Below are 25,877 nucleotides of genomic sequence, written 5' to 3' on the forward strand. Positions count from 1 at the left end.
TACAATTTCTGAAGTAACATTGAAATTGTCTTTTTATAACTTAGTGTCTGCCTATGACAGTGTTATCAAAATATCATAAGGTGCAACTTCATTTTGATGCTTAACAAAAAATATATAGACTCCATACTTATTTTTGTTTCCTGGCAAAAGTTAATATAGCAAGCCCACAAGTATTGATTAATCATGTTCAGTGTACTAGCGCTGAGTTCAGAGATTCTGAGCTCTCTAGAAAGCCTAATGAGATTTTCTTGAAATGTATGTGCATTTATAAAAGCTGCAGAACTTCCCAAAGTTACCACAATAAACATCCTCTAGAAGGTATAAAACCTCAAAAACAAACAAAAACAAGAAAACACTGACTTTCTATGAGATAGCATGTTAGAATGCAGTATGGTTCATAATCTGGGTTCACAGATTTTTAGGGGATCTGCCAACCACCTGAGACTCTAAGCAAATGAATATGATCATTTTTCATACATTTTCTAGTAACAACATCCATAGTTATTACAAATTTCTCAAAGAGATCCATAACACAAAAAAGATTAAGAACCACTGAAATAGGGAGAAGGATAAAAGAAAATTGAAATGTTCTAAAATTCATCAGTGTACAGAAGTCGGTTTCTAATAAAAGAGGGTATTTTGAAGTTTACATGTTGATAGTCTTGCTCTAGAACCAAAATGGGACATTTAAAACAGAAAATAGTTTAGGTATGGATAGTATATAAAAACTTTTTCTAGGCTAATCAACATAACTATAATTTAAATATACATGCATTAGAATAATTATCTCCTAATCTGACTGTGGGAATATTTTAACAATAAACATAATGCTTTCATGAGCATAAGTCTGAAATAGAAACACAGCACCTACCTTCGGGGTAAACATGTGGCGAATGCCATCTACTGAACCATTTAAAAGGAGGGCTCTGATTAGGAAGCATATAAGTACCACATATGGGAAAAGAGAACTAAAATACATGATCTGAAAAGAAAGGAAAATAAAAATAGGTGAGACACACTAATAACTATATTCTTTTTCAATAAGTAAGAGTTTATGGGTTCTATTCTATATTTTTGGCAGACACTGGTTTTTTGGTCTAATCCTATTAATAATACCTAAAGCCATCACATTAGAATGGATTACTAGTCTTGATTCAGTATGACTAATTTACGATCCTATTTAGGATATAATGAAATACCAGGAAACTCCCTTATTTAATTTCCTTTAAAATAGTACATAGTATGGTATAGCCTGAATAGTTGATTTTTTATAGTTTATAACACAATATTTAAAACAGAAATGAATGAATACTATCACTTTTATTGCTTTAGGTAACAAAAAAAAAAACCCCTTTTTTTCTTTTTAACCAAAGTTCCATTCCGACTTTTGAAAAAGCTCCTTGAGAATAGAGGGTAGACCCTCTGATAAGTCTCTGACAGAAGTTGAACAATTAATCATGTAAAAATTTTATCATTTCCTCTATTAAATTAAGCAGGTGAGCAAATATTTATCATAGAAAAGGGATTATCCTAACCAGATGTTCACTCTGTCCTTGACATCTCCATGTGGAGGCCCAATAGGTCTCTCAAACTTATTAAGTGCTGAAGAGAATTTCTGAACTCCCCCCAAAGCTGTTCCCAGCCATTTCCATCTCAGTACATGGCACCACCAACCACCTAGTTGTTTTACGCAAACACCTAGAAGTAGACTTGAGCTATTTTGTAAAGACCTCTAAATGGTTTTTGCAACTGTTACTCAAGTCATATCATCCCCTGCTTAAAATACTCTATGGGTTTCTAATATATTTAGAATAAAATGTAAATCTCTCCCTGCAAAGTCTTACATGGTTGAGTCTCCGCAGGACCACCCACCACTCTCTGCCCCTTGCTGCCTTGAACAGACCTAACTCTGTCCTGCCTCAGGGTCAGAGCAAGGGCTATGTCCTGAGTCTGGAACACTCCTTCCTCACCTTTGTGCAACTTGCCTCTCGTTTTTCAATTGCAATTATACACACACACACACACACACACACACACACACACACACATACACACCATACATAAAACTTGCCCATTTTAATAATTTTTAAATGTACACACTGGTATTAATTACATTCAAAATATTGTGCGACTATTACCACCATCCATTACCAAGACTTTTCCATTATCCCCAGAACAGAAGCTCTGTACCTAGTAAGCAGTAAACTCCCTTTTCCCTTTTACCCTGCCTTCTTTAAACCTCTCATCTACTTCTGTCTCTGCAAACTTGCTTATTCTAGATATTTCACAAAGTGGAATCATACAATATTTATCCCTTTGTGTTTGACTTCTTTCATTCAACATAACCTGACTATGTTACGTCCCAGGGACGTCCCTGACTACCCAATCTCAAGTTGTGCTTTTCCTACCCCACATCCCCCGTCTGCCACCCCTTCAACCCCTATGATATATCCCTCAATGATATTGCCTTATTTTGTTTGCTTTATAGCAACTAGCACTGTTGAAATTATCTTAGTTGTTTGCTTGCGTATTTTCTGTCCTACTAGAAAATAAGCTGTGAGGCCAAGGGCCTTTTCTCTCTTGTTCACTATTATATTCCAAGTAACTCACATAGGCCCTGGCGCATACTAGATATATACTTTAATACATATCCACTGAAGGAAGAACTTGGCAAGAGGGTGGCAAGAATACAGGAAAAACTGCCATAGCCAAGGATAGATCAGGGCAGGTAAGAGATACTGAATCCAATAACCACAAACAACATTAAACAATGAAATAAGGTAGCTTGTATGCATGCTACAGTTTTATTTGCTTTGCACATGTAACAAATGGGGAGTACCCTAAGAAAAAATTAGTATTATGGATAAAATTTCAGCATACTTAAGATATAATATTTTAATAAAAATGGTATCTTAGTTTAGTTGTAATGAAACATAATTTTCAATAATTTTTAACTGCTTGCTTCTTTGATTACATCACTTTACCCATGCTTCTTGATTTCTTTTTTCCATGGAGTACTTTTTCCATTCTTCCTGCCTACCTACTTTTATCATTCTTTCAATCTGTCAGTCTACTACATAACTGTCCAAATGGCCTTGATCACATTTGAATCACTAACATTGTTGCCAACGAGCAGCATGGATTTGCTTTGCACAATGATTTACCTTTTTTATTAAAAAAAAAAGGCAATCAAATTTACCACATTCTGAATGTCTTAAATGATTTCCATTAATCCTATTTAAAAGCAAAAAGGCAGATTACACACAAAAATAATCTGGACAGGTTGATCATGAGTTTTTTCCAATAAAGATTGCACAAGCACAGTATACTTGAGATACAATTTCAAATTAAGGACTAAGAAAAGGTTCTTCCTGTACTTATATCTGTTCAGGTTAAATATATCTAACACATCTTTAATATGTCTTTCTTTCTCGTGTCCAAACAACTTATCACCAAGTCTGATTGATTTTACAACATAAATCTCACATCTCTTCATTTTCATCCGCAATGGCTCATCACATTTCATATTAAAATTGCTTCCTGCTCCTACTGCCTCCAGATTCTCCCTGGCAGCTCTCTCCAACATCCCTGAAATCTACCATCCACACTACTGAGAGAGTAATCTTTCTAAACTAAGATTCTAATAGTATTACTGAACTGATGACAATCCTCAAATGTTCCACACTGTTTGCTAGGTAATGGCCAATAAATGTAGCAGTGTCCATGAAATCCCTTAATATCTGCAATCAACTTAGATTTCAGGCTTCATCTCCCACAAGCTACAGACTATGCAAAAGGCACATAGGTGTACTCAGTCATCTTTGGGTCCTGTACACACTGTTTTCTCTGCCTAAAATGTTCTCTCTCTGAACTTTCTGATGGACTCCTCTTTGACCATCAAACTGTACCCAAATGTTACTACTCTAGGATGCTTCCTACAAATCCAGGTTTATTCTCTTTGACCATCAAACTGTAACCCAAATATTACCTACTCTAGGATACTTCCTGCAAATCCAGGCTTATTCAGTGGTATAATGCTCTCAAGCCCTTTTTATATGCCTCTATAATCATTTCTATTACATTATGGGTTCCTTGAAGACAAAGACATTATGGCCTATAAATCTTTGTATATCCATCAGCACTAGCCCTATGTTTGATACTCAAAAATACCAAATTCAGAGAGAATTTATAGGTAAAGATTTCCTCTCTGTACACATTTCCTAAACAAAAGCAACAAGAATTTACCTTTACTCTGCAGTTGTTTTTTTAATTGTACGCTAATTATGTGACAGGAATCATTTCCATTTTCATCCATTCATTGAAGAAATATTTCAGTTTTTGAAAGATAGTAGATACTAGATAGTAATCTGGATTCATGAGACTCTAAACACAGCTTCCCAAGAAAGAATGAGGGATTTTTCATCATATAACATGGAGAAAAATAGAAGTCAATATTTTTAAATACTTAATTAGTATTAAGTAGGTCACACCCCAATTTTCTTCTTTGTGACAGGTAAAAGAACAAATATGTAACTATTAAATTCTGAAATTTAAAGGTGCAGCTTAAGCCAACACTTTACAGGTGTTTGCTTTGTACTTTTAAATGCAGATTATTTGCATTTAATTATACTGCTCTCATTATACAAAAATAATCATGTGAAAAATGTGAAAAATGTTATTAAAAATAGCTTAAATTCTACTTACCTTACTATATTTAAACTGCTACTCCCCTATCATTATCTGCTTACCACACAGTATTTATGTGTTGCTATCTGAAGGTATCTTAGGAGTTTGTTTATTGTCTGCCTCTGCCTCTAGAATGAAAACGCCATAAAGACAGGCAATTTGTCTACCTTGTCCACTGCTATATCTACAGAACTAGATCGGCACCCAGTACTTAGTGGGTGCTTAATAAGTATTTGTTAAATCTGTAAGTGAATGGCTGTATAACCCTTACATTGTCAAAAAGTACACATTCTTAGAACTAGGAAATGAAACAACGAAATATGTTTCTCTGACTAATTTAAAGACAACTTGGACAACTGAAATGCCTTTAACAGCAACCAAATTAAGAGAGATTAAGTCTTTATTGATCAAAATGTTGCATGAAAATATTTTCATTCTACTCAATTATTAAAAATACAAAATATATGTCAAGCCATTTTCTTACATATTAAAAGGCTTATTACAAATACACCTTCAGGGAATGGATATGGCTCAAGCTGCTGAGTGCCTACTTCCCACGCGGGAGGTCTCTGGTTTGGTTCCCCCATGCCTCCTAAAACACAAACAACAAGCAAAACCAACGAAAAAACTGACAAAAAAACCAACTCAGGGGAGCAAACGTGGCTCAGTGGTTGAGTACTGGCTTCTCACATACAAGGTCCCAGGTTCAATCCACAGCCCACGTACCTAAAAAATAAACAAGCAAAACAACAAAAAAAAACAAAAACAGAGGAACCCAACAGAAAAACAACTGCATAATAAAGGTAGAAAATATTTTAAAAAATAAACACACATTCAGAGTCATTCTGAGGACTTTGTAGCCAGTTCTAGTTTTATCAATTCACTTATCAGTTGTTTGCTTCTGTCCAATTATTTTTTCTTTTTAAGCTTGTTAACCCTGCAGTAAAATGAAGATAATATGCAAATTTTGGGGCTGACAGAAAGTTGAAACAAGCTAATGTATGCAAAGTACTTAGCACATTAGAAATAAGAATAGCAAAGCAGTTCTAGTACTAGTACTAGTAGAAAACATAACCGTATAGTTAAGAGAAAGCTGAGAGCTTTTCATTTCCATCCTTCATCTTCTGGCAGGCATCCCCTTGTATAAAGGCTGACCATATGGACATGAAACCTCCATTGGAAATCTCCAATGATGCTGAGCTCTCTATCACTGCAGCAATTAATTTCCTTGTTACAAGGCTTGATTCCTGAAAGGTCTTACTGTCTTTGAACCTGTATCACTACCTATCTAACCTCCATAAACCCCTATTTCTAGCCGCTTTGTTTTGATTCATATCTTTGAAGATTGCGACCACATATCTAAGATGTGTCTTCTCCATAATAATGGGGGAATAAAGATTTCAGTATAATCTGGTATAATAAATGTGTCCCAACTCAAGTACATCTACCTGGCCCTGAGAAGAGTGATGCTATCCTATTCCTCTTCTAATTCATGCAGTTTAGAGTAATCATTTTGTAGTTGTTTTGTCTGTTTGCTTGTTTGGCCAAGCACATGACAAGTTGACTTATATTCTTCTTTTAGCAGCTAAATCGTCTAAGTTACTTATACCGAATTCCTCCTATCCTATACTGGTGCAGTTGTTTATTTTTTGTTTGGCAGGTAAACACAGAACTTTGCATTTATTCCAAACAAATTTTCTCATGTTAGATTTAGCTCATTATTTCAGATGAACGAAATGCGACAATTTAGACTTCTATCTTTACTGACATTACTTACTGCTTTCCCCCATTGTATCTACTAAATTCTTTCCCCAAAGCTCTGCTCACAAGCCACTCTGTTCTTGAGCCTTCTCATTGAAATAATAAGTTGTAGGTACTTATATAAGTTGTATTAAATTTTATCTAGATAATGTTACATTACATGGTATCAGAAAAAAACAAGCATAAAACGCAATAAGAAAAGGATGACTATTTCTTCAACTGGAAGCAAAACATATTCATAGATTAAGAAGAAACAAAAATAACAGGAGTAAAACACGAGAAATTTTGGACTTCCCTAGCTGACCAGAGTTAGTTCTCCTTCTATCAAATGACCTTTACCCATGTAAGCATATAAATGTGAAAAGAAATAGAATCCATTTCTCTGACAGTAAGAGAAATTAGAGTATGACAATTATCAAACATGGACTCCAGACTGATTTAGATAAATATGGGCTTGACAGTAGGCACTAAACTTTAGATGAGTTACCTGCTTTCTCAAACTTGTTTCTTTATCTGAAAAATAGGCCTGAATATAGCAATTACTTCTTTCTTTTGGAAATAAATGGGATAATATATATTAAGTAATTACTTATCACAATGCTAGTACAAAGTAAATATGCAATAAGTAGTGGCTTCTATTATTGTTCTTGCTTTGATCACTGTCAGAAACATCTTCACCATCATTTATTTATTATTATTACTACTACTACTACTTCATTCTTACTAGTGTATGATGGAGACTGGTAATAAACTAGTCTGGAAGAATATATGATCAGATCTGTGCTTTAGAAAGAAAATTAATAGCCATATAGAGATGGAGAGTTAAGGAGCAGAGAGAGACACAACGAACAGGAAACCTACTGTAGCCCAGACAAGATATGTTGAGAGCGTTCGAACAATGACAGTGATTTAAATAAACAGATAAATGAATAAGTAAATATTACAGAATAGTGACAAGCTATTTAATTCCTAATGCACAAATTAAAGAAATAAACAAGATATACAGAATTCTCTTAATTAAGACATTAATTAATGACTTAATCTCTTTTTCAAACACAGCCTCTTTAAAATTTCCCATTTGTCCTGGCAGGAATGCGCTTTTGTCTTTTACATCTCTCTGAAGTCCTTATTAGGACTGTAATAACTACAGAATAATGTTCAAATGATGCCTTGTCATACCAACCATAGCAAGAAATCAATGATACAAAATAAATGAAACGACAAATTCATCATTCTACCATTTTTCCCAGTTTATATGATTGGAAATAATTGATATAATCAGAGGATTAAAATATTAGGATCAACTAAACAAATAGCCAAGATAAATGATTTTGAGGTATTTACAAAATTTTAAAGAATATCTTGATGAAATAAGGAACGATTATAAAGGACAAGATATTTCACTATTAAACTCTTAAAACTCTTATATCTTTACATCTTTTCTTTAATTTAAACATATTTTAATAATCACCACTTTTTACCAATCTTTGTGTATCTTTTTAATTAACCACTTAAGATAAATAGTTACTTGCAAGTGTGCCCACAAAAATTTTGAAAGGGGTGTGGTAAGGAGCAGAATCGGGGAGTGTGGAGAGTTCTAGCATACTAACTTTCCCAGAAGACTGAATGCCTTTGATCATAGCCAAGCAAACCATGACCCAGGCAGCGAGCAAGCAGACCGTCATCTTCCAGTTTAGGCCCCCACTTTCAGAGATGGAATTAGAAATATTCAGTGCTTCTCTGTACCAGTAATAGGTGGTAGCGGAACTTTTTTCACACTCCGGTTCTATGACTACAGAAAAAAACATAACACACAATCATTTTGGACGCAGAAAGAGAATAATAAGAAAAATTAACTTCAGTAAGCTTATAAATCAATTCTTAACATTAGCTAGAAAAGTACCACTATTCTACAACAGCATTTAATTTCATGAGGAACAAAAAATTCAACTGTGCAAAAATTTGAAAAACCAACATATATCTCCTTTGCTAATTCTTATGATGCATTCTTAAAAGAAGAATATGTGTACTTATTATCAAAGTAATTAAAAAACAAAATCAGGTTTAACAATCCTCCCACTTCTGGAATTATCTGATTGACTGTAAGGGAGTGATGTCAAATGCAATAGTGGCTGGCCACATGCAGCTTTTGAAATAGGCTAGTCAGAAGTGACATACATTGTGAATCCAAACTATATACCAGATTTCTAAGACTTAGAGGAGAAAAATAATCTTACTACATTAATAATTTTATACCCATTACATGTTGAAATTATAATTCTTTGTATATACTAGGTTAAGTAAAATAGTTAATGTTTTTATTTTTACTTTTACTTTTAAAAATACTACTATTAGAAAGTTTAAAATTAATTGTGTGCCTTGCATTATTTGTCTATTGGAAATTTCTACTATTGGGAGTTCTTTATCCTAGATATAAAAATAAATGATGGGAAAACCATGACACAACAAAAACAAAGACATAAAAGTAATTCAGTCAATCCAAATTCTCTTTTTCCCCTTTTTATTTTATTTTTTTAGTAAACACATAAGGTAGCATGAAGGTGTACAATAGAAATGATGTATAAAATTAATAGCTGAAGGCTTACAATTTTTACCCTAATGGAATGGGGCACAATAAAATTACTTAAGAAGAGACAATGCAATTAGATCATGTGAAAGGTCTTTGAGTATGGCACAAAATGTAAGGACATTTTATAGTGATGATAATTTTGAAAATATTTTTCCTATATTATTTTAAAAAGAAAAACTCTTTTGAAAGCACATAGCTTTACCAATCTTATGTTCTTTAAATGGAAAAACACTTCTATTTAATGTCTTACGAGTATGTGAAGAATTTTTCATCAAAGGACACTGATCCCAAGGTAGAGGTTGCTGAAAAGACTGAGAAAAATAAAACAAACTCCAGCCAATGATGACATTGTAGTAGAGAGCCACAAAAAAACACACCTGCAAAACAAAAAATGTGATTACATCGAATCTCTCATATCCCTTCCTTTGAACCAATGAAACGAAATGCATAAAATTCCACTTAAGCTCTCCTCATTTTATTTTTTATTAGAAACAATTTATCTTTTTTGAAAAGTTAATCTCTTTCATAGGTCTTAAGAACATACATAAACAAGATTAAAATATAATATTTACAGCTCATTTTGTGTATTAGCCCACACGTCAATATTTACTAAAAGATGATTAAAGACATGAGTAGTAACACACTTAGAGTTTTCAATTAAATGTAAACAATATAAATCCAAGCACTGTAGCGATTATACCATATACCATACCAGGAAACTTACTACACAACTTGCAAATCCAATCCCACCCAGTTTAGGGCTTATGTAATTCCACACGCCAATGCTGCCGCGCCGGATTCTTTGACCCACAGAAAGTTCCAGGAAAAAAAGAGGAATACCTATTACCAGAAGCAGTATTAAATATGGCAAAAGATATGCACCTAAAGGGACAAAAACAAAGAAAACTGATTATATTTTCAATATTTTTGTAATAGAGAAAACACTAATTCTGATTATCTCATGAATGACAGTATTTAAGCTTGGATGCTGTACATTTATATAGGACATAAAAATGAAATATAATTTCATTATTTCAAACTCTCTAAAATTAGAAACCTGAATTTGACTGCTACCAAGTGTTTTTGATAAAAAGAATAACAATTGTGATAAAAGTAAAAATATAACAAATTGTTTTTGTTTCATTTTATGAAAAGGGTAAAAGAATTTTCATTTTGCACAAAAATAACTGGTTCTTTAAAATTATTTTCTTGAGTAGGTTTCACAAACTTCTGGAAATCTTATGCATACAATGTTTATCAAGTCATTTTAAATTTTATCCCAACACAGCTAAAGCATCATGCATTCCAAACTATTATAATTATGAATTATTGAGATTTTATGGCATTAAAACTTACTTTTTTCCCCTAAATAAAATAACAGCATGGAAGAATAAATGACTACTTAGACTGAAAAAGAAAAAAAAAATCTATTCCAGAAAAATAAATCTCATTTTCTCCCATACACTAATAAATTTTTGTTTTCCAGAAAGGGTGCAAGAAATAGTTGAGAAACATAATAAAGTTAGCTGGTTTTGGCAAAACAATTTAGAACTTTAGCTTATTCATGGGACAGGTAATATCTGTTGTAAAAATGCATGCACTATTATCATAGTAAGGTTACCATATTTAAAAATAAGATATATAACTGAATGCTTTTTAAAATGTAGTGAATAGCTGGACGGTATTAATATTAGACTCCACTAACTGGATAAAAAAGTTAAATGTAAGACTTGAACTTATTTCTACATAAGAATACATGTGCAACTGATTCATTAAGGAACTTCAAAAGGGAACTTTCTACATCCAAGTACCTTATCTGGAGATGTATCCAAGATAATGTCAAGTAAGTGAATCTTGGCACTAATTCCCTTTTTTGTAAAAGGCCATTTATTGTGTTTTTCCCATTTTAAAATGTGCTTAGTTGTGATTGAATATATTTTGAAAATATTAAAATTGTTCTGGTGGTTTTTGTGCTAAAGAAGTAATAGTTAATGGATTTTAAAAATTATCTCAGTATCTAAAATCTCTGAAGTGAAAACTATATAAATGAGTGTTGCCCAAATAATGGTTTGAGACATTAACTCTACCTTCCTATGGCTAATTTTCAGTTTTTTTTAACTTAGTTGATTCTACAAAAGGGTACACAAAATATCAATATATGAGCTTATAAAACAGAGCTACCTAAATCCTAATTTTGAAATGATTAGTAACATTCCGGGACTATTGACCTGAAAGAGTTCCCAGAGGAATGAAAGCGCATTTTAACAGTGCATCCAATCCTGGAGTGTGAGTTGGTCATATGTGTCAGTGCATGGCTATGAGAAGAAAAAAAAAAGAAGTAAGATTGGACTCATGGGGAACCTTTCCTCAGTGATGTGTGCATGGAATGTTACTAGATACTTAGCCTTGTATTCTGACACAAATTACTCCTACATTACCCCCATATTAAACATATTCATAGCTAAAAAAAATAGAGCATTTACTATTTGTCAGGCACATTAGTCACTTAGTCATTAGTAGTTACTCATTTTTTCCTCACAAGAATCCAATGGGTTAAGTACTACTATTATCTCCATTTTACAGGTGTGGGAATTATGACTAACAAATTGAGGTAATGTTGAAAGTTCACATAGCTAATGTGAAAAAGAACCAGACTTCAACCAGAGTTAAATAGACATCAAAACCGGAACTCTTAGCCTGTGTACTATACCATGTATTAAGATTAACCACTGTGAGTTAAGGATAATAACTTTAGACAAATCAAATTATAATGTAGCTATTACCTTTTCGTTTTATTGTTCATAAAGTACATCGAATGAATTAATGAATAAGATTTAGGTACGTGAGGCAGTCTGACTAAACTAACTGAAGCTACAACTCAAAAAACTAGAAGGCTCAATATTCTATAGCATGAGTATGACTTTGTACTCGTAACAGCCATCTTGAAATGATAAAGTTCACTGTTATGCAATAATAGATACAATACATCTCTCCAGTATTTGTGTAGAGAAGAAAGGAAACAATACTAGGAAGAATATTTTGACACTTTTGACATATGGAAATAAGATGGAAGAGCCAGTTTTGTTAATAACTAATTATTAAATACGAAATATTTTAGAGATCTCCACAAAGACAGAAGTTTTACTAAATAGAAAACAAGCTGACTTTTCAACCAAGACAGCCTTCTCTCCTTAACAGCATCACCAGTAAGGCTTACAAGCTGAAAGGTGGCAAAATCAGAATCCAACTTCTGTTAGTCTTGGCAAATAGAATGTTTTGTGAGATGCAAAAAAAGGCATGGTAGTGCTCAGTGGTTTATAGCTGATTTGATAAATAATTCATATGTAATGTTACTGACTAGTTGAGGAGCTCATAATTTCAACTGAAATGGTGTGAGAATTATGTATTGATTCTTAATTCTAAGGCAGATTTGTCAAATAGGTTACTTTTTTCAAACTTCTTATTAGTGCCTGGCTAAATTAACTAAGTAATATCTTAAACATATTTTTTCACTGTCATACCTTAGTTTTTTATCTCTTTTAGTGGCACAGAAAAAAATTCACATTTGAAGATGTTTGTAGATTAAAGCTATATTAAAAATGAAGCCAAACTCTTGTCCAGTTAATAAAACTATCACAAACTGGAATCAAATACCAAAATATTCTTTTTATTCTGTGTGCTGAAATGCATGGGTTATGGAATATTTAGTTTTTAACCATACATACTTTAACAGCTTTCATGCACAAATATAATTAATTCTCAACCTACATGTTAATTCAGTATTCAGTTTGATTTTGTTGTACTATAGAGTTAGCATTCTACGTAACCAATCACTTCTTTTTATATAGACTGTTTTCTTGACCTCAGATACAATTTTAAAATTTCTCTTGATAATTATATGCCAAAAATACAAGAAAGTATATAATTGCTGATGTAGTTTTTTAAAAATTAGGATGCTAATTTCTTTAGTTTTCTTTGAAATTGCACACTGTCCTAGATATTACAGAATAGGGAACCGAATTTGGCAGATATATAAGGATGAAGAATGTATGATATTATATTATTTGTTTATATTTCTTCTAATGAGATCTACAAAGTTCTGATCAGCATTTGAAGATCATGACCATTCCAAATTATTTGTCATCTTTGCATTTTTGAAGACTAAGGCAATTTAAAATTCACAGATAAGCAACTGGGAGAAAATTTTCTGTCTTCCTTCCCCAATTTTGTCTTATACCAGAAACTTTAGTCTTCAAAGAGTGTAAGTGCAGTCACAATGGACAACACACTTCTTAGAAAAGTGCATGTCAGTAATTTAGAGATGTTAATAGTGTCCACAGGAAGAATATGGGAATTTATGACTCTTAAGCAACCCTTGAGTATCTGTAGCAAGTCAGATACTCCTAAGAATACCTAATCTGAAAACAAAGTTGGACTCATTACCCACAAAAGGGTCTACCTAGCCAACAATGGGATTCATGGTTTCTAAACTAATAAGACTAGCAATGAAAGCAGCTATTTGAGGTATTCCATTGTTATTTAGTATTTTAAGTAAAGAGTCTCTTAAAAAAATCAAAACTTACCACCCCCATTCTTCTGACATAGGTATGGGAATCGCCACACATTCCCTAGACCTACAGAAAATCCAACTTGGGCCAGGATGTATTGTAATTTACTGTTCCAAGCTGGTCTTTCATCTTTGACTTCCGATCCCTCTTCAACATCTATATCTTTCTCTTCGTGAATATCAACAATTAGTTCACTCTTCTTGAAAGCATCATCAGCTGAATCTTCATTCGCAAGAAGGTCTTTGACTGATTCAGTAACCTCATCATCTAACTCTCTTTTGACGACCTTGCTATTCTTAGGCATTGGAAAGTCTGGGTGGTTTTATTTTTTTTAATTCTCTCGAGGCAAACAGGTTAACTTCTTTATTTAAAAATGTAACTTGATATGAAGTAAATGTCAAGGAGGATATCAAATAAAGCCTTAATTCAAGGTGATGATGTCTTAAAGATTCTAGATCTGTAAGTCCAATATTCTGTAGGTACCTGTAAAAGTATAAGTTGACATATAATAAATGTCTACTAATGAAATATATTAAAAATACTGAATTAACTTTTCTCACTCATTTTTATGAAGGAATTTCCCTCTATAAGGTATAATACACATGATTATTGCTTTTCAGAGCTTACTAGGTTGCAAAGTGCAAGAAGTGTAAAGCACATATGATCTTCTCACACATTTTCTTTTAGATAACATTCTTCTTGCAAAATGTGCTTTGATCTCACATAAACATCAATGCATAACATACACTCTGCTAATTAGTAGTTAAATTTTTGAAACTCTTTTTATTAATCCTTTCTTTTTCTTCTTTGACTAAGTAGGTCTTTTCGTATACATTATTTTGTTCCTTCTGGAATTATATACACAAATGCATACAGATCCAGTAATCTTGTCTTACACAGACCATCTTTTGTTCACATATTCATCCATTTACTCATTTGATATTAACCGTGATGGAATCTTAAGGGATACAAACAATTTCACCAAATCCAATGAAGGTCTCATGATGATGGAGGAGATTGTTGTTATGGGGGGAGGAGTGGGGTGAAGAGGGTGAGGGGTATATGGGGACCTAATATTTTTTTAATGTAATATTAAAAAAATAATTAAAGACAAAAAAAGGGATACAAACATTAACAAAACACAGTATCTGCCTTTAAGGAGCTTCTATCTACTAGAGAGAAAGGCACACCTCACACAACCATACAACATAGCATAATTTAAATAACTCAAAATAATTATAATAAGGATTAGGAATCCTGAGTAAAAGTAACAGTAGTTGAACAGAAATGAAGAGAGACCACTTCAAACATAAGTAATAACATAAACAGAAGCACACATGGTACCTGTGTGAACATTCTCTCAACTCAATTCAAGAAAATGACTGTCATTACTTTGGCATTTTTCTCTTTTTTTATTTTTTGTTATCTCCCGTATCAATCTTTTGATTCAAACACAGACCAACTGTACAAGGCAAGCTTATAGACCAAAAAGATTGTCTATTTTAAAAGGTGACTAAATATATGAGTGCCTCTCCTTAAAGCTGGATTAGGAAGCTTTGGAAAGTATATTCTAAGCATTCTGCCATTGCCAGAAAAAAATGGAATTCCTTGATGGAACTGCCATTAGATTTTTATAGCAAGTCAGAGAAAATAGCCCTTTCCACTTCAATTTATAATCTTAATGAGCAGGACAAGATGTTGTGTAACATAATTAAAGGGAAGAATTATTTAACTTATTCATTGCCTTTAAGTTGAGGTTGATGTTTAGTTTTTTAAAAAATTAAAACTTATAGAGCAAACACTTAATCATTTAGGATTTGCTGAAGATTAAAAGAGACTGTGCAGGCAATTCTGAAAAAGAAACATTCACTAAATATTTTGAGTGATAGATACATCTCTAGAATACCTGAAAATTCTTCTCACAGTGACTATTTTAAAGGGCATAACAAGGTTCTGATATAGAAATAGTTACATGAGGTTAGGGATTTTGTCCATCTAGTTTGTAACATTTCCATCTAGAGCTCAGTAAATATTACTCAGTTAATAGCTAAGTAAATGAATGAATGAACGCAAACATTTGAAAGTGGAAAAAATTTTCCAAATCATTTCTGCTGGAAGAAAACAACCTGGCATATAAGGAAGTGTTATTTGTAAGACATGAATTATCCAGATTAAAGGTCGATATTTTTATATTATCTAAAGAGAAGCTGTTGACTTATACATGGATAAGCTTGACTAACACATGCATAAGAACATTGATTTTAGAGTGTAGCAAACTTTGGTTCATGTCCTAGTTCTATTGCTTATTTTGTATTTTCTGGTAGTTATAGCTCTCTTCACTTTTCTCAATAAACAATTGATTTACCTTTCCAATTGTTTTCGTTTTTTTCCATACTACTAGAAAGGTAAGAGATGTATCCAAGTTTAGAGATACTATTACAATAAAACTACCAATCTTATAAAGAAAATTTCAAAGACAGTGTTACTCAATGAACCTTCCCCAATTATCTCAATAACTGTTGTATTTCTTTGAGACAATACTCTTTGCAGAAAAGGAAAAACACAAACAAAAAAATAAAAATGAAAAATAACACCTTTGAACCCTACTGCATGTTTTTTTACACATCCAGTTAATAATATTGCCAATTCCCATAGGATACCTTTTCAGAAAGTTTATAACAAAAATTCTGATCATACTATCTGAAGGTCATATTTTGTATTAAAAATTTCAGAGTCTAATGCAAGCAAAACTTAAATGCATTATTTAAACACAAAATTTATAATTTTATAAATACCTAAATATCCATAAATTCATATACATAAAGTATAATACAATAACACTAAGTACTCTATAAAACCAAAGTAGACATATAAAAATGAAACACTTAATATGTATTTGTATGCATTTAAAGCCCCTTTTACTCTAAGAAAAAATCCAGGTGGAATATAATGATATTAAAAGGATAATAAAAATTTAGGCTCTCTATCCTTATATTTTTTCTTACTCTTTCCTTCTCAGTGCTCTTTCCTGAGGTGGCTGAAAGGAGGGGGCAGGGAAGGATGGCAGTTAACACTGAAATCTCCACAATAACATCAAAGTCTGGAAAAAAAGTATCTCTTCTTCACTCTACCATAAGCTTTACCTGGAGAATGACTGTATTTGTCCTACCCTCATATTCTCGCTGTTTAAACTTGTCTTTAGAAGAATGAACTGGAAGAAATGTGACAGAATAGTTCTGCATGATAACTACAAGTATTTTGCCTTAATACATGTTTGTTGTGTTTTACCCAGAGGCCCTTCAGCTGCTGAGTCAGAGGCATTTATTTCTTGTGCAGAGGTTGTACTTAGCCAAAGTAAATATATATATTAAGGCTCTGAATGAATATGTGAAAAAAATTAAGTGTTGAGACAATTTGAAAGGGAAGGATAAAAATTTTTATGAACTCCAAAAGCTAATCCAAGGAAATTGATTCATAAATGTAGGCTATAAATATAGATTTGAAAGAGAATAAAAGAGAGGTTGACTATTCTAAAAGTAAATTACTATTGCTATAACTGAGAATAGAGGGAGAAATGATACAGGATTCAGGAAGGAAGTGAGGTAGAGAGTAATGAAGTATCACTCATTGACAGGTCACATGGAAAGCAGTAGAATCAATATCAAGGAACTGTCTTGCCTCTGCCAAGTTAGCATCACCCACTCCTATGACCAAAAGCCACCTGAGAGCCAACCTATCATCCACTGCACTTCATCTGCACCTAAGAGTTGCATTTGCTGTCCTAGCCATTAATGAGAGCCTCCTGTCCACGATTACCCCATAGACATTCAAAACAAACAAAACAAACTGCCTGATTTTGTAAATAAAGTTTCATTAGAACATAGTTACCCCATGTATTTACATACTAACTATGGTTGCTTTTATGCTCCAACAGCAAAGTTGAGTATTTGGCACATTTCACATGAACTGCAAAGCCTAATATACATACTCTCTGTTTTTCACAGAGAAAGTTTGCCAACCCTTGTCAAGAGAATACAAATGAATTGAAGATTTGGAGTGTTCCAGATCATTACATCTATATGGCACTACTTTCTTTACCAAATAACATACCAATTTCTCCTTTGAGCCACATTCAAAGATATAATGCAGTGTGTCCCTCGACAGAGGTTGTGCCATTGGAGGAAGCCAGCCACTCTTCCCATGGTACCATTGCTCTCCCCTAACCTTCATCCTCTACCTTGGTGGCCTAGACACAGGAACTAAAGGGGCCAAGGTGGACTAGCCCCAGTGTGCCCCAGGTCAGTAGCACTTTCAAGAGGGGGTCTTTTAGATGAGAAATACTTACATGCTGAAAACTACAAAATGCTGGTGAAAGAAATCAAAGATCTAAATATATGGACAAACATATCTTGGTCATGGATTGGAAGATTCAACATAGTAAATACGTTAATTCTCCCCAAATTGATATATGGCTTTAATGCCATTTCTATATTTTTAAAAATTTGTAGATATAGACAAGATTATTCTAAAATTTATATGAGTAAGTGAAAACTAGAATAGCTAAGACAATTTTGAAAAAGAATAATAAGAGGAATCATTCTAACCAATTTGAAGACATTATATAACTTCAGTAATGAAGACCGTGTGGTGGTAGTGGAAGGACAGACACATAGATCAATGGGACAGAGAAAAGCACCCAGAAATAGAACCACACAAACACGCCTAATTTATTTTTGACAAAGGTACAAAAGTAATTCAATGAAGAAAGGATAGCCCTTTCAACAAATGGTTATGGAGCAACGAGACATTCACAGGCAAAAAATAAAAATAAACTTCAACCTAAGCTTCACTCATTAACATTAACTCAAAACGTACCATGAACTTAAAATGTGAAACATAAATCTATAAAACTCTTTGGAAAAAACTATCAGAGTAAATCTATATCCAGGACTAGGCTAGGAGTTGTCAAACAGGAGACAACAAAAGCAGTTTCATAAAAGGGAAATTTGATAAATTGGGCAGCCTCAATTTTTTAAAAAGTTTTCTCCATGAATAAACCTGTTAAGAGGAGGAAAAGACAAGCTAAAGACTAAGAAAAAATATTTCCAAGACACATAGCCAACAAAGGACTAGTGTCTAAGATATATAAATAACTCTTAATACTCAATAGTGAAAAACAAAGCAAAAAATAGAGAATAGACAAAGGACATAAAGGGACATTTCACTGAAAAGTATATACAGATACAAACAGGCACATGAAAAGAGGTTGCACATCATTAGCCATTAGGGAAATATAAATTAAAACCACAATGAGATGTCATACACATCTATCAGAATTGAAAAAAAAATAGTAACACCATCAAATGCTGGCAAGATTGCAGAGAAAGCGGTTCAGTCAAACATTATTTTTGAGTATGCAAAATGGTATAGCCACTCTGGAAAAAGTTGGGTAGTTCCAAACATGAGACAGCCATAAAATCAAGAAATTATACATCTGGGCATTTCACTCAGAGAAATGAAAACTTAAGTCAGCAAGAAAAAAAAAAGAAAGAAAGTAACCCCACATACCAATTTTCATTGCAACTTTATTCTTTTTCATAATAACCCTTAACTGAAGCAATCCAGATGTCATTCAATGGGTGAATGTTTAAATAAACAAATGTTACAACCATAACACAGAGTACTACTCAGCAATAAAAAGGAATAAATTACCGCTACACACAACTTGGATAAATTACAGAGAATTATGCTGAGTAAAAACAGCCAATCCCAAAAGGTTGCACACTGTATCATTCCATTTATATAACATTCTGGAAATGACAAACTAGCAATCGTAGAAAACAGCTTAGTGGTTGCCAGGAGTTAAGGAGGAGATGCAGATAGAAGTTAAGTGCTTGCAATTATTAAAGGCCAACACAGTGATCCTGGCAATGATGGAACTGTGCCATAATTGATTCCACCAATGCCAATATTCTGATTATGATATTGCAGTACAAGATTTCCCATTTTCAAAAAACTGGGTAAAGAGCACACAGGATCTCTATTATTTCTTAAAAGTGCACATTAATCTACAATTATCCCAAAATAAAACTTTTAAAAGCTTCATTTCATTCACTAAAAATAAATCTACACATTTTACATTTTACTGTGTCCACTAATTATCATCTACTATTCAAATATCATTTTCATTACTAAGAATGTTGAAGGAGGATATTTTCTTGAAAATAAAACACCAACAAAAATCAGTGAGATGAAATACACATTGCCATTTTTTTCCCATGAAATATCTTTTTATTTATTTAGGTCTTTTAAAATTTACATTTGACTTATATATATTGTTTTTTGTTGAAGTCCTGAGCTTACAAAACAATCATGTGTCACATGCAGAATTCCTATACATCACCCCTCCACCAATACCTTGCATTGCTGTGGAACATTTGTTAGCGTATGAAAGACCATCATATTACTATAGTCCATAACATACAATGGATATATTTTTCCATATACCCCCTATTATTAACACCATTTATTAGTATTGTACATTTGTTCAAGAGAAAATGCTCTTATATTTGTACTGTTACCCACAGTCCAACATCCACCATATGGTTCACTGTGTTATATAGTCTGATGACTTGTACAACCTATTCAAAGTGTACATTCAGTGGCTCTCACTTTCATCACAGAATGGTGCAGTCACCACAATTGACATAAATTTTTTTAACATTTTCCTTAGTCCAAAAGAAAATATCCCATACACTATTACTGACCCTTTTACCTTCTTTGATACTGATGCAAGAATATTACAATATCGCTGTTAACTATAGTTCGTTAGTTACGTTAATTGTATCTCTCCCATGCATCACCATATACTTACCACCTTGTATTAGTGACATTTATGTATTCTAGTTCATAGAAAAACTTTATTGTATTTTGTACTATGAACCACAATCTTCATCCACCACTGGGTTTGCTGTTATTCAGTCCCTAGTTTATTCTCTAGCTTTCTTCAGTTGACATTTATATCCCTAGACTACCCCTTTCAGCCACAATCACATTTATAAACCAGCCCTGTTAGTTACATTCACTGTAATTTTTTACCTTCAACTCTGACAGCACCTGATGCCTGAATACTGCTCTCCCAGGGGATTTTAGTTGTTGTTGTTTTTGCTTTATGATATTTTTAGTTTATATTTTGAGTAAATACAATAATATATCTTTCACTTCTTTCCCCCCATTATATCCAGTTTCACCTCTGCCTCCCTAGGAGAAGAAAAGTCCTTTTGGATATTTTGTATGCATTCAAGCTAGTATGATTTTTTCTCCACACCCCAAGCATGTGTCACAAATTTTACTATACATATAGTTCTGTTTCTTTGTTTTTCACTTAATCTAAAAAAAAACTTTGATCTTGATAAAACAGCTTCCTCGTTTTTAAAAATAACTGTATGGTATTCCATGTATGGGTGCGTCATATATTTAAGTCACTTGTGATAATTTGCCAGTACGATGTTCCAACAAATAACTTTGTACATCGGGTACCTGCATATCTGTAGAACAAAATCCTAGAAGTGGAACTGCTTGATCAAAAGGAATGTGATTTTATAATTTTGATAAATATTGCCAAATGGCCTTTCACAGGAGTTGTCCTAATTTGTGCTACCATCAGCAATGTATGAGAATACTTGTTTCCCCCTGCCCACTTCAGTACAATGAATAATCTTTTAAAACTTTACCAATCCAATAGGTGAAAAAGTTCCCAGGGTAAGCAATCTACTCAAAGATAACAATCAATCTTCTAGCAAAAGGATACTTTAGCACATTAGTCACAAGGAAATAAAGTGACCTTCAAGATTGAAATGGCTCTATCCTGTATCAAGTGATACTGTATATCTAAAACTACCTTGTATTTCAGTCTATCCTTACCTCTTCTTATTCACTAAAAATAGAAAGGGAAGGTAATTATTGATCAAAGTTAATATTTGAGCAGATATATTTTGGTTGATCAAAATTGATTAGGCCTTGTTTTAAGTTATAAGGCAAAGTGGAAACAAATCTAAAGATTCCTGCCATGTAAGCTTGAATGTTTTTCACACAGCAGGCCATGCCAGTGAATTTCTGTTAATAATGTCATTGCTCAGAAACCTTTTAAACCATGTATAAAACCATTTTATACATGCATAGGCCTATATTAATAGATCAAAGCATGTGTATGTAGGTATTAATAAAGAATTAACATACTGTCCAAAAGACAATGAAAAAAAATTAAGAGGTAAAAGAAAATTTTTGGAGCTTTTAACAATCACCAAAGTCTCGTTCAGGTACAATCTCACTATCTGCATCATAACTTCACTGTTTAAAGGAATGCAAATTTCTTACCTATTCAAACAGATTTATTTTATGACAGTTCAAGCATATTTTTTTACCACGCACCCCGGAAAATTTGAACTGTGATCTCTATATAAATTAATGATTAAAAATATGGAGTTTAGCTTTCAGTAATTAATTTGGTTAATTTTAAACGTGTCACTAACCAAAAAGTAAGGCTTCTCATCTGATTACTGATATTTCAAATAGCTAAGTTACCCAACTCAAAAATTCTCGACTATATTTTATTTACGATTTTAATTGGGTGATAGAGCACTTATTTCCTAGAAACATATATAAATGTCTTTATAAATTACCTTCAAATACTTCATCTTGAGTTACATATATTGGAAGTACAAGTTGCATATACTAGAAGAATCAAGTTCTATAGGTGCAATCAGAAAAAGAAAAGCTTATGAACAGTAAGATCATCTCCTTTCAAAAACACTATTACTGTCTTCCTGTAAACACAGCTTACTGGAAAAAAAAATAAGAACATACTGAATGTTTCACTTGGAGGAAATGGCCAATGCATTCTGTTCTAAATTTATTTAGATAATATATTTCACTCCAACATGTACACTGGATCATTGATTATACAGATAGAAAAGGCAGTGGTACACTCAGGAAAGAAATGTCAGTCCATCCTCAAGTATTGCCAAGTATTTATTACAATTCAAACCCACTACTAGGCGTCAAAGATGTAAGTGGCTCTCTCTCAGCGCAAGGAGCAGAAGCTAGGGCTGGAGGGGTGCGGATCTTGATAAGAGTGCGTGCTTAGAGAATGCTACTCCTTAAAGCAAACGTTGTTTCCAGGAAAAGCAGTCAGGCACTGTCAGAAAATCGCTTTAAATAATGGGCGATGAAGCCCTCAAAGGCAACCTCATACTAGCCTGAATTCACCAAAAAATAAAAACCGAACTCCTTACTCCTCCAGTGCTTCTGGGCAACGAACCGCACAAATGGTTCAGTCCAAGACAGGTCTACCTTTAAGATCTGGAAGGGAATCAGCCCCAACCAGAAGAAATGGTCGCAGTCTCATTTGCATAAGCACCCAAACACTGCTGCGTCATCGCGTCCTGGTCCGGACCCCGCCCCGTCTCACTCCAGGCTTTTTCCATCCAGAAGGAGAGAAGGGGACGCGAGACACCTGCTAGCGCGAACCGGAGCGTCGCTCTCCTACAACGCCAGTTAAGCCTGCTGCTCCGACCCACAGAAAAGAATGCCCGCCCCTGCAGCCTGCGAGCTGGTGGGTCTCCTGCCGCCTGGACGGCTCGGGCGTCGATTCATTCATTTTACAAGGCTGGCGCGCAAGAAAACACTGGAAGGCTCTCCCTGTACTCAAAAGCATTCTCTCCCTGGGCCACGAACAATCCATATGAATGAAACGTAGAAACGACCGGTGTACTCAATTCACTCCCATCCTCTCCTTAAAACTCCCAGCTCCACCACCATCACCTCCACACACTCAAATTCCAGGATGCGCAAGCTGTGCTTCTTTAGTAGTCACATGCCTTGTCCGCTGTGATAGGCCCACTTTGGGACCATCTCAGCGTCGTAGATGAGAACCAGGTGACATGAAAACACTATGTCTTCGGTAGTCCCCTTCAGGAGTTGCAAAAGCCCGTGAAACGAATAAGGAAAGAGGCTTGCTCCTCTCCCTGCGCCACCGCCCACCTGCAAGGCTTCCAATTCACTGCGAACTTTCGGAAGCTCCTCTCTCCGCCGGACCCTCCCAGCTTTACCCCCGGATTCCCCCGTCCGACCCCGCCCTTCATCCAACCCAACTTGATTAAGAAACGAGTAAGTCTCCCGGGGATGCCGTAGGCAATTTCCACGCTGTGAGGAAGGATGGCAGCACGTTTCGCCCCATGTGCTAGCCTCCACACGCCACTTATCACCCCCCGATTCTGCACAGGTGGAGGACGCAGAGCCTGGAGGGCAGCCAGCCTCGCCCTCCTAGGTTTTTGAGCCGCACTCTTCCCCCATTCCAATCTCCGGGACACAGCCGGAGCCCTTCCCGGGACCATTCCGTAAATTCCACTGTCTTCCCGGACCCCCAGGGTCCCGAGTGGCTGGTGGCGAGCCCCACCCCGCTCCCGATGCCCTTAGCTTTAGGAGTGTGTCTTTACCGTTAGAGTGTCTTGTCTGGGTGTTTCTTGGCTGCTTCCGCGTCCAGGCAGTAGCAGCAGTCGCGAAAGGGTTGGGTCCAGGTGGTGACTGACGCAGGCCGCAGAGAGAAGCAGCGGCTTCTGAACGGCGGGCCCTGGGGCTGGGTTTAGAGGGTCGCTGCCCTGCAGGCAGGCGAGGAGACTCCAGAGCTTCTGTGCGTCTGCTAGGGAAGGAGCACGGGGTGCAAGCACGCCGGTGCGAGCGTGCTCGTGTGTGTGTGTGTGACGGAGGCGCCCACGTGCCCGGCCCGCTTGTGCTGCGGCCGCCGACAGGCTGCGGGGGGAGGGCCGACTACCAAGAGGCGGGGGAAGGCTGCGGGCGGGGGTGCGGAGCGGCGGGGCAGGATGCCGCACCTCTGCCCCACCGCGCCTTGACGCATAGGCCGCTACTGCTGCTCCGCAGCGTCCTCTCAGAGCCGGGGATGGGCCCACGGGGCGCTGGATGAAACCGGGGAAGCCAGTTGCAAAAAAAAAAAAAATTCTCCCCGCCACTACCGTTTTCGCTCAGCCTACTCAGCCAAAAGGACGGGCACCTATCGCCAGCCCCCCGCCTTTGTCTCGGAGAGGCTAACAATAGAAATGATCCGCCCACGCACCCTCTTGAATGTTGCCAGAGAGTCTGTAACGGGACTAGGAAAAAGAGGGTGACCCAAAGAACCCTTTTTCTCAGCTTCCTCCCCACGGCTTGCAAAAGAAAGGCCCTGTAAACCTTTGATTCTCCACCAAGGGATGGCCTAGTGGCACTCAGTGATTCAGGACAGGTTTTGCTCTGTTTTAGGGAGCCGGTCCTCACTCTATGTTGGTCCCTCAGAATCTGACTCCCCAGCGGTCTCTTTACAAGATGAAAGGCTGATGTGTAATAAGTAAGAGGGGCTCATAATTAAACCACGTGGAGAATTCCTAAAATATACGTCACTGAGCACAAAGCTACTCTCCTTTTGAAAATGGCTGAATCTTCCTCTAAACAGGGCAAATGTTCTAAGGAATAAATCTGTGGTGCTCAAAAGTTTAAAAATTTGAAAGAAATGCAAAATGAACCTAATACAAATATAACAAAGCAGTTCAGTGACCTGGAGAAGCACATTTTTCACTTCAAGCTGATTAATATTCCTACTTTACAAAAATACTTTTGTGCAATTTTAGGCCTTCCCAATGTCAGATTTTGACGGTTTATATCCAATAAGATTGAATTAAATAATAAGGCTATTGGAGGCAGGTTTTCATGCACTGAAAAATCTCCTGGGAAGAAATCACAAGACCTAAATTTCAGGTCAGAACATTACTACTAATCCTTAGCTTTTAAAGTAGCCAAGAGACATTTTGTTTGTTTTTTCCTTCAGCTTCTCCTCCAATACCACCTTAAAAAATGAATAAATAAAATTAGATTTGATTCCTTGGATGCCCCTCCTCTGCCATGGGTAAATAAGTGTGCTTTGAAAGATGCCCCACGGGAAAAAAACAAATAACAAAAAGCTGTTCTAGAACATCTTGTGTAATTGTTTTTTTCCTTCACGTATTGGTGACAGGCAAATATTTATGTTGATAAATATAATTTTATATATCTTGAAACAGAGATGCAATAGAAATATTACCAGAAACATCTTGGAAGAACTTAAGAAAATAACTAGACCTAGGTGCTCCATTTCGGGGTTAGATTTATCTGTGGGAAATGAAGAACCTGGATTTTATCTTATTTTATCTTCTCAACTAATTAAGGAAGGATTTTTTCCTAGTTTC

The 25,877-nt window shown here is 35.0% G+C and overlaps 1 protein-coding gene across 1 annotated transcript in view; it reads right to left on the reverse strand.

Annotated features, from left to right (window-relative positions):
* Positions 1–24,712, reverse strand: part of SLC6A15 (solute carrier family 6 member 15) — a 37,779-nt gene extending 13,067 nt beyond the window's left edge. The window contains exons 1-6 of the mRNA XM_004469449.5: positions 24,102–24,712; positions 13,621–14,088; positions 9,762–9,919; positions 9,288–9,414; positions 8,058–8,239; positions 872–982 (exon numbers count right to left, since the gene is read on the reverse strand). Coding sequence (XP_004469506.2) covers positions 872–982; positions 8,058–8,239; positions 9,288–9,414; positions 9,762–9,919; positions 13,621–13,909 — 867 coding nt within the window. The 5' untranslated portion in view covers positions 13,910–14,088; positions 24,102–24,712. The remainder of the gene's footprint in view (positions 1–871; positions 983–8,057; positions 8,240–9,287; positions 9,415–9,761; positions 9,920–13,620; positions 14,089–24,101) is intronic.
* Positions 24,713–25,877: the final 1,165 nt, after the last annotated feature.

Source organism: Dasypus novemcinctus, chromosome 12 (assembly GCF_030445035.2).
Source record: "Dasypus novemcinctus isolate mDasNov1 chromosome 12, mDasNov1.1.hap2, whole genome shotgun sequence".
NCBI classification, from domain to species: Eukaryota; Metazoa; Chordata; class Mammalia; order Cingulata; family Dasypodidae; genus Dasypus; species Dasypus novemcinctus.